The following is a 9,939-nucleotide window of genomic DNA, read 5'->3' on the forward strand; positions in this document are numbered from 1 at the left end:
GTGTACCTCCCTGCAGGCTCTGAGCTGGACATGCTGGGGTAGGACACGGGTTGTCCCACCTGCCACCCTGGCTGGGGAGGTGTACTGCAGAGGTGGGATACAGGGACCAGAGCTCCCTCTCCAAGGATCAATCTAGACTGACTCCCCTCCCCAAACCTCAGCCATGTATTTGCCTGGAGCTCAAGGTGACCCTGAGCCTTCTAGAGGGACACAGCTCTGACATCCAGGCGTGGAGAGGGGCCTGAATCTGGGGGTCTCACCCATCAGGGCACTGGCCCTTGGTGCTCTCACCATGGCCCACTCATAGGTGGGGAGTTCAGGGTGCCCTCCCCCATCTAAGCGGGACCTAAAATTTGCCCTTTGCAGCCTACTCTGGGGAGCAGCTGCCACTTAGGCCTCTCCTGATGGCTATGAATCTCCCCGTCTTCATCTCAAACAGGGCTGGGATGGCGCAGCCAACAACCACACCTGGAGAGCAGGAGGGGCAGGGGACTTCTATATGCCCTGCCCCTGGGCTTCAGAGTGGGCAGAGAAAACACACAAGGCCTGTCCCCCATCCCCAAATGGAGACCTCCCCTCAGGCCTCTGCCCTTTTGCCTGGACCCCTAGCTGCACCCTCTCCCACAAAGAGGGCACCAAGGACTCCCCCACTCCCCATAGGAGAGGATGGAACAGTGCCCTCTGCCATATCCCTCACCAGCAATTGCTAACATTTATTGAGTGCCTACTGTGTGCCAAGATTGACATGCCATCAGGCTGCCTAATCCACACATCAACACTGTGAGTTAGGTCCTCTTATGACTATTTTAGAGACGAGGAAATAAAGAAGTACAGGGAGGAGCTGGACCCACAGCCAGGACGAGGGTGAGGCAGGGGGTGCCAAGGGTACAAAATGTAAGGAGGCACTCACTCTCAGGGGCTGACCCTGTACCAGCACGACTTAAATTTTGCACCCTAGGCCCCTCCCTTGCCTCACTCTAGTCGGAGCCCTGGTCCAAACCCTGACCCCAGAGCCTGCCAACTCAACCATCCTACCACCTTCTCCATGTGCCTGGGGTTCCGGCTCCCAGGGGACCAAAGACTGCCTGCAGCATCTGACATCAGTCCCTGGGAAGAGGGTGGGCCTTAGGCACTGGCACTCTGACCTTCTGGGGGTCCTGAGAAGGCCTGTTTTTGCCACTGGGGGAGTTCACCAGCTAAAGCATGACCCTGCTTCCTTGCCTGGGCGCTGGGACTCACAACTCCCACCTCTGTCTCACAGTCACCTCCGGCCCTGCTGCAACAGCCACGTAGCTCCAAAGCAACACAGGCAGCTGCTGCCAGTGTGGTTGGTGGCTTTGGCAGGTGCTGGGCAGGTGTGACAGTTCCTGGGGGAACCTGCTGCTGAGTGCACAGTCCACCCCAGGCTCACAAGGCAGCCTCTCTGGGCACAGCCTCCAGTAGTCATCAAGCCCAACCCTTTAGTATACAAAGAGGAAAACAGCCCAGAGAGGTTAAGTGATTTGTCCAAGATCACACAGCAATCAAACAGCAGAGCCCGAACCAGAATTGTTTCCATCCAGGGCCCCCACCCCTGCTTTGCTGCCATGTTCTGTGTGTGAGAGCTAATCATCAGCACACAGTTCCAGGACAAGCTGAGCCCAAATCATCACGTTCACAGAACCCCCAAACAAAGCTCTTTGCACACTGCAGCAACCGGTGTCTGAATCAGGCCCTGCAGGGGGTGATGTGTGTATAGATGGGGGGTGAGTAGGGTGCTTCTTCCAACTAGAAGCAATGATTCCTCCTGAGGGCTCCTGCCTGGGGCTGGAGCAACAAGAGGTGAAGCAGCTTATACAGAGACCATCTTCTCTCCTATATATGAGCTTGAGGCCTGATGCATCTTAAGACCCCACCCTGTCCTAACTCATGTCCCTTCAGGTGCCAGGGAAAATGGAGGAAGGAGGCAAACGCGTGCCTGCTCCATGTCGGGGTCCACCCTGGGTGCTCTATGTTGCCCATCAACTCGTAACTATAACCTCAGGAAGCAGACGTGACCCCATTCTACAAAAGTGGAGACAGGCTGGGAGTAAAAGTTACTCATCCTAGGTCAGGTGGCTTAGACTGAAACTGGGCCTGTCTGCCTCTTAAGCACTGCCCTTTCTACTAGACCTGACAGGAGGAGGGGGCCAAGGCTCCCCAGAGGCAGGAGGACCCTTCAATGCCACTCTCATGGGAGCAGACAAGAGGAACGGAGGGCTGAGCCAGCAGAACTTACTGCAGGAAGCTGGGCGTCCATCTAGGTGGTGAGGATGGTTGGGGCCCCGGGGCTGGGCTCCGCTGGGGCTGAGCCTCAGGAGCCAGGAGCCCTGCGTAGGTGCCCACAGAGCCGCTGGTCTTGGTGTCAACTCCAGCCCTGAGGATGGGGGTGGGGCCCGAGGAAGGGCCACCCAGACAACTGTCAGGGTCAGGATGGGTAATGCCACAGCTGGGTGCCCCTCAGCCCTACCTTCCAGGGGCTTCAGTCTGCAAGTCTGGGGGCCAGAATGACATTATTTGCACGAGAAGACACCCACCTGGGAACATCTATGCCTGGGAGGGCTGGGGGTGGGCAGGGAGGTCCCTATTCTACATACATGGGCAAAACTGTGTGAGGGACTCACAGACACACAGGCTCCCATGAGCTGGTTTGCCATCCGTGTGTGGGGCGTCAGCTAGCTGGTCCTGCCCTGGACAGGAGCCATCTCCAGCCTCCCTGGAGCAGGGCAGTCTGTGTACAGGCACAGGGATGAGGAGGGATGGGGAGGGCTGCGGAGGGGTCAGAGCAAACTTCTCCCCCCCTCCCCAGCCGCAGCAGCCCTCCCTGCCTAGCCAGAGAACCCGAACTCAAGCAGAGGAAATAAAGAGAAAAAATAAGCACTTGACTGGCTGTGACTTGGAGCACACTGGGGGCTGAGAATCGGGTTGCAGTGCCGTAGACAGTGGCAATATTTGTGGGAAGCACTGGCGTGAATGAGGAGGTGGCTCGGGCCAGATGCCTCTGGCAGCTGCCCCAGGCCCCACGTGCCTTTCCAGGGCTGAAGAATCAGTACCTCTGTCCTGTAGCCCACTCAGAGCTCATCAGTGTGCCGTGGCCCCTGCATGGGTCTTAGGAGGAGCTGGGGAGGCCTCTTGGAGGGGACTGGATTGAAGCTGGGGGCTGAGATAAGCAGAACAGTGTGGACTGGAGGCAGCAGGGGGGCTTGGCCTGGATCTGGACAGGGCTGAGGATGTTGGGGTATAGGATGGGGAGTGTGGCTGGCTGGCTGGGGGGCACCAGGTTCTGCAAGGCAAGGGAAGTACCGTGTGTGGAAGCAAGAGCTTGTCTGGGGGTGTGGATGCCCAGCCCACTGGCAGTCAGAGCCAGGGAGGATGCCCATCCTGACAACACATCAGCCCAGGGATGTGTGGTGATGCAGGTGTTTCCCTAAGGGCTCTTGGGCTCAGGGTTCAGACTTCACCTGCTGGCACTGGGGCGCCACAGAAGGCTTTCTAGTGGGTTCTAGCCTGGGTAAAAGGGGCATTAGTCTAAGTGGAGGAGGCACAGGAGGGGGATGAGTGGGGGGTGGCCACTGCACTGGTCCAGGTGAGAAAGGTGAGGAAGAAAGGGCTGGGGGAGGAGGGGACAAAGGAGGAGAGGGACATGAGCAAAGTCACAAGTAGGGCTGAGCTGGAGGACTTGGTGACAGATTAGACATGAAGCGTGAAGGAGAAGATTAGAGCCAAGAGAGACTCTAAGGTTTCCAGCCCCAGGCCAGGGGGGGAAAAGGGAGAGGGGGGATGGCAGGGCCCCTGGGAGGAGGGGACTGCAGGAGAGGGTTGGCCTGGAATGAGCAGGTCTGGGTACGTTCATGAGACAGTGTGCACGTGCACACACCTGTGTGTGTGTATGTGTGCGTACGTGTGTGCGTCTGTGTATACGTGTGTCTCTGGTGGCAGCTAAGCCCAGCACTGGGACCTTTGCCTGGAAAAGTCCTCCAGCCCTGGCTGAGGGCAGCCTCTGCCTCTGAGACTTCATGGCTTGAGTCTGCAGCTCTGGGGCCCAGAGCGGCACGAGGCAGGAGGAAGGGATATAAGACAGGGGGTCCTGGCCCCTGGCTGAGGCCAAAGTTGGCTGCTCAGGGACCAGGAACCAGGCCAGTCAGTGCCTCTTGGCTGGGGGGGGCGGGGGGGGGGTCTGGTACCTGGATCAATGCCAATCCCAGGCTCCTAAGGGAAGCCCCTCCCAGCACAGGCAAGGAGAGGCAGGTGGGCCAGTCAGAGGGCCAGCCCTCTTCTGGGGTGCCTGGGGGGACCCCAAAGAGCAGACCCCCATCCCAAGGCAGGGTGAGTGACAGCAATGTATCTCTTAGCCTTGAAGAATTAAGACATCTTCCCAGCAACCAACTGCTCCAGCCTGGGGGTGGGGGGTGGAAAGAGGGGTCCAGGATCAGCCCTGAAGGTGGGGGAGGGGCCTGAGGAAGCGGCCACTGGGACAGACTGTTGGGGTCAGGATGGGCAATGCCTCGACTCAGTGATGCCCCTCAGCCCGACCTTCCAGGAGATCCAGCTCCCCGTGGGCCCCGCCCCCTCAGGAGTGCGGAGATCCGAGACAGCGAAACACAGGTGTGTGCAGCTCACAGGGGCGGGGAGGCAGGTGCCAGCTGTGTGACTGGGTATGAATGGGAAAAGCCTGTGAGACACGTGGGTCCCTGTGTGCGCGGGCACAGAGAGGGCCCACCCGGGTAAGTGTGCTGAAGGGACAGGCTTTTTTGTGATATCAGGAGACAAGAGGGTGGGCACTTGGCCTGGAGAGCAGGAGGCTTCAGAAGTGCTGGCCCCCGGCGCCCCCTGCCGCCTGGCCAGCCGTCCCTCCCTCAGCCACTCACAGACACATTTCACTGGTTGCTGTTGCCAAGGAGCTAAATGGGTGGTGTGGGAGGAGCCGGGGTCAGCGCGGGGCCAGCCTGCTGGGCACATGTGCCCGGAGCCTGTGGGGGGCCAGCAGTAAGGGGCCCCAGATGACAAGAAGGGCCCCATGCCCTTCAGCAGCCCCTCACATGGGCCTGAGAGTTGATGCCCAGAGGCAGGCTTTGCACCAGGGCAGCCCTGTGGCACGGGTGCCCACTGGCCAGCTCCCTGGGCAACCTTACACGAGGCCCCAAAAGGTGCCTCGAGACCCAGGGATGCGGTTCCCCCACTCTACAGCCTCCCAAGGAATCCAGGCAGCTCCCCCGGGGCTGCGGCACCCTGACTCACCAGTACCCAACACCGTCTCATCTACACACCCTCACCTGTGCCACTGCTCACAACCATCACACACGTGCGGTAGGCCTACCATCACACATGCTCATCTGGCCACACGCATACCAAGCCTGCACGCACTGCCAACCCCCGTCATCGCCAGGGCACACATGGCAACCCATGGCCCTCACACGTGCTCACGTGGGTAACATGCAGATATGACCACACAGCCCTCTCGCAAGCATCTGACTCAGTAAACATGTCCCGGCCCCTACTGGGTATCTAGCAACACCTCCCTTGTGTGTGGAGCTCGAACACCCCCAGCTCACCACGGTCAGTGGTGCAACCCGTACCCCTGAGCGATGCACACACTCCTAACACACACATGTGTGCAATATGAATACGCATCCAGTGGCAGTGAAGCCTCCCAACTCAGTCCGGATGAGGAGGGGAGGTCATGGGGCAGAGGGGTTTGGTAAAGTGAGGATTTGGTGGGGGGATGATGGGGTGATGGAAAGGGAGAGAGAGTGGATGGGCTGAGGTGGAGGGAGGACTGAGGGGGGCAGGATGCAGAGGGTGGCCAGGCAGTGGTGGATGCAGGATGCACTATGCAGAGACCCTTTAAGGAAACAGCCATCAGCCTCAATCATCAGGCTGGTTTCTGAGCTTTCACTCATTCACCTCCAATCAGTCTGGCTTCCCATCTTGGGAAACCCAATGCTCCCTTCTGACACACCTGGGATTAACAATGGCCTGATCAGGCTCAGCGGCACCCCCCACCCCCCGCCCAGGGTCTCAGGGCAGCAAGAATCAAGAATTGCTAGGGCAAACTCCATGCCCCCTTGATCACATGAATGACACCCTCCCCCCGCCCCCCACCATACACATAGACACTCAGCTCTGCTAAGTGCATGGGGGTCGGGCACAGACCAGGAGGCCCCCAAAAACTCAGCCTAGGTGGAAGCTCAAGGACAGCAAACAAAGGATGCAGGGGAACTCCCCCCACCCCCAGGAGGTGGGCTGAAGGCTGAGTTACGGGGCAGGAGAGGGTGGCCAAAGGGACACGAAGGGAGGGAGAGGGTTGTTCAGAGAAAGGGAGGGGAGGACGCGGTAGTAGATCCACAGCATTCACCTCTGGCCCCCACACACCAGGAAGGCCAAGAGCCACAGCTCGGGCCAGGGGCCCTGGCGCTCTGATTGTGCCGGCTACAGGGGCTGGCGGGGGCTAGTGTATGCGCCTCCACGCCTGGGTGTGTGCGTGTGCGAGCGTGTGTGGCGAGGACAGAGGAGGACACTGTGTTCCGGACGTGGGCAGAGACCAGGTGCCCAGCTGGGAATTGTGAGGAGCTGTTTGGGACAGATGCTGCCGGGAAGAGGTATTTAACCCCCTTCCTCAATTTCCTGGGCACTTGGGATGTGGTCAAAACCCTCTAATCTGCTAACCGGCAAAGTCAGACTCCCCGGGGCGTTGATCTAACCCCCCGACCCTGCTCTGGGGCCGGGCAACCAGCAAACTTCCCCCGCCTGCAGGCGTGGGGCGTCTACACTCGCCAGCCCCACGCGCTGACAGCTGCTCCTGTACTTGGCAGAACCCAGGCTTCCGGGCAAGCGCACGGGGAAGCTGCGCAGCAGCAAGAGGCGGCCCCCGCGTCCCGCCTCGCAAAGTTTGGCCCCCGGGGGCTCCCGGCCGGGTCCGGCAGCGCGAATCAGGGACCCCCAGAGCAGCGAGCGTTCGCGCGCACGGTCCCCCGCAAGCCTCCCCAGTGCGCGCGCGTGACTCACCCGAGCCGCGGAGCCAGGCGGCGAAGACTATGCCCAGGAACGCTGGCCACAGGCCGGACCGGACGGCCATGGCCGCGGGCGGGCAGGTGGGTGGGCGGGCCGGACGCGGGGCCCCGTGGACGAGAGGGCGCCTTTCAGCGCCTCAGCCCAGAGCCCCAGCCCCGGGCACCCCCGGGGCCCATGCCAGCGGTCTGCGCTGCCTCCGGGCGGCCGGCTGCGGGGCGCACGCGGCGCGTGGGCTCCCCTGGGCGACGGGAGCGCAGCAATGCAGCCGGGGCGGAGCGCAGCGCCAGCCGCGCCGCGTACCGAGCCAGCCGCCGCGCGGAGCCCGCAGCCGGGGAGCCGGCCGGCGGGCGCCGCAAAATCCGGACTGGAGCACCGGAGCGGGGCGACAGCAGGGCGGGGCGGGGGAAGGAAGGAGGGGCCCCGCCGCCCTGCGCCGTGCGAGCGGGCCACCCTCCAGCTCTGGGGATCCCTCCCGGCGATGCCCGAGGCTCCCCCAGGGAGGGGCTGGGGTGGTGGGCGGGTAGGCCTCCCACCGCCCCACGCGATCTCCAGGGACCAGCCAGGAGTCTGAAACCCGGAGCGGATCGTTTCTCCGGATCCGGGCTCTCCCGGGCCCTCCAGCCTGCGCACAGGTGGCCCGGGAGGGGCCCAGGGCTGCGGCGACCCCGGCCCGGCGCCAGGCTGCAGACAGAGGCCCGGGGCAGGGGTGCCCGGGGTAGGTTCCGCTGCAGTTCTCTACCCCCATCCCACCCCAGTCCCCGCCTCCCGGCCGCGCTCCGAGGCTGTCAGCGTGCCGCGGTACGCCACCCAGCCCGTAGCTTGGATAGGGGACTGCGGGAGAGCTCCCGGGCTCTGGCCCGTTAGCAGAGGTACGCGGGTAGGCTAGACTAGGCGCCACCCGCAGTCCCAGCCACGTAGCCTGGTGGACCTCAGAGTGACCCCAGCTTTCTCTAACCCCACGGCACCGTTCACCTAAGGAAAACAATCCTAGGACGCAGCGCAACCGACAGGGCGCGCGGTGTTTGCGCCCGGAGTGCTCACCGCGCCGGAGACGTGGGCGTGAAGGAACCAACCGGGCTTTGGGAGCTAGAGAGATCTAGGGTAGGGTCTAGGAGCCTCTGCCTTCTAGCTCTGTGACCTTGGGCAAGTCACGTTGTCTCCCGGAGCCTCCAGCAACGACCGCTGCAGGAGCCTCCTGTTCCCCACCCCGCATTCCCTAATCTGGTTAAAATAAACAGAGGGTTGCCTTGAAGGAGAAAAGAAATGACAAACACGCACCATGTGCACGGGGAGAGTGGTTAGAAAAAGAGAGGTTCCTACTCTGGGTCGGGAGGAGAATGCGAAGGGTGAGGGCACGGTCGCAAACTAAAATGTCTACAGGGGCCAGTCGATAATATAAATTGATGCTGCATGCTGGGCGATATAAGACGGGTCTTCGCTTCCACAAAGAGATATGAGCTCTCCTGTATTTCTTGAAACACGAGGCCCTCTCTCGGTCTGTCTTTTGTTTCCCACTTTTGATAGAGAAAGGTTGTGAGAAATGTTTTGCTTTCCTCTTAACTCTGCTGTGAAAAACACCAGCCAATGTCCAGATACATATCTATAGATGCTAGGCTTCAGTGCCAAGGAGGCAACGGCAGCGCTGGGGACTGGGCACAGGGTCCCATCTCTGGCACAGCTGGCTCTTCTCCAGGTGCCAGTTTGGGGGTGGGGGTGGAGTGGGGCCCAGTAGGGCCACATCTTCCAAATTTTCAATAGAAGCCATTGTATCAGTATATGAAATTTTCTGATTTAAAATTTTTAACTAAAAACCTTTTTTTAAAAATTAACTTCATATGAGCCCAGATGAAGATGTCCACAAATATCCACCAACTCTGGGTTTTGAACTCTGCTTTGGGGATTGCTTGTGCATAGACAGTGTCAAGGGGCCCTGATCTACCCAACAAGAGAGTGTGTGTGTGTGTGTTTTGTGTGTGTGTGTGTGTGTGTGTGTGTGTGCATGCACACGTGCGCATATGTGTGTGCTGGGGGGAGCAGTGTACCGAGGCTGCTCCCACTCCCAGGAAAGAGGTGGGTGAGAGAGGTGAAACAATAGCAGGACCTGCATTGGGGGCCTCCAATATGGGGGAGATGATTAGAAACTGGGATTTGGGCACTGGAGGGAAGTAGCTGAGGATGAAAGACTGGGAATGGGGCTGGGGTATAAGATGATATCATAATGGTGTGTCCTGGACTCTGCTGTCTGCCTACATTTATAATTTGGTTTGATACTCACAGGAAATCCTGTTAAATGAACATTATTATCTCCATTTTATCAATGAGGTAACTGAGGCTTGGGGAAGGAAAGTACCTTATGCCCAGGGCCAACCTTATTCAATGATTGCAAGGTTAGTTGAGATGACTCTGTGCAAGGTTTGATTGCAATGTCCATGCTCCGTACATTTTCCCCTGCAGTTTTTGCTCTGGGATTAGAATTTGGGAATGAGGTTTGAGGTACAGGAAAGAAAAGGTTCTCCTCTGTTCAGTTTGGTTGCTCTGGTCCTTTCTCTGGCCCTCTCTCTTCAGCCAGAATAAGATGGTTTGTGTAGCAGTCATGATAGACTAGATTATGTTGTGGGAACAGTCCCCAAGTCTCTGTGGCTTAAATAAACAAAAATTTATTTCTCATTTATCCATCATGGGTCTACTGCTCCAGATCTTCGTCACTCGAGTACAAAGCAGCCACTCTTAGGTGAGGGAGAGGAAACGGGAGCTCTGGAAGTACACCCACCAGCAATCAATGGCTCATCCCAGAAACTACACTTCCACTCACAATTCAATGGCCACAACTGGCCCTACAGGCCCACCCAAGAGGACAAGAAAGTGTACTCCTACCACATGCCTGGAAGGCAGCCACTGAAATATGTGGAA

General features: G+C 59.3%; 1 protein-coding gene across 2 annotated transcripts in view; it reads right to left on the reverse strand.

Moving 5' to 3' along the window:
* UNC5A (unc-5 netrin receptor A) overlaps positions 1–7,093 on the reverse strand; it is a gene marked incomplete at both ends in the record, with an annotated part of 62,507 nt that extends 55,414 nt beyond the window's left edge. For both annotated transcript variants that reach the window (XM_082622703.1, XM_082622702.1), the window contains one exon: positions 7,024–7,093. In XM_082622703.1, coding sequence (XP_082478829.1) covers positions 7,024–7,093 — 70 coding nt within the window. The remainder of the gene's footprint in view (positions 1–7,023) is intronic.
* Positions 7,094–9,939: the final 2,846 nt, after the last annotated feature.

Source organism: Mesoplodon mirus, assembly GCF_964341445.2.
Source record: "Mesoplodon mirus genome assembly, chromosome: 5".
NCBI classification, from domain to species: domain Eukaryota; kingdom Metazoa; phylum Chordata; class Mammalia; order Artiodactyla; family Ziphiidae; genus Mesoplodon; species Mesoplodon mirus.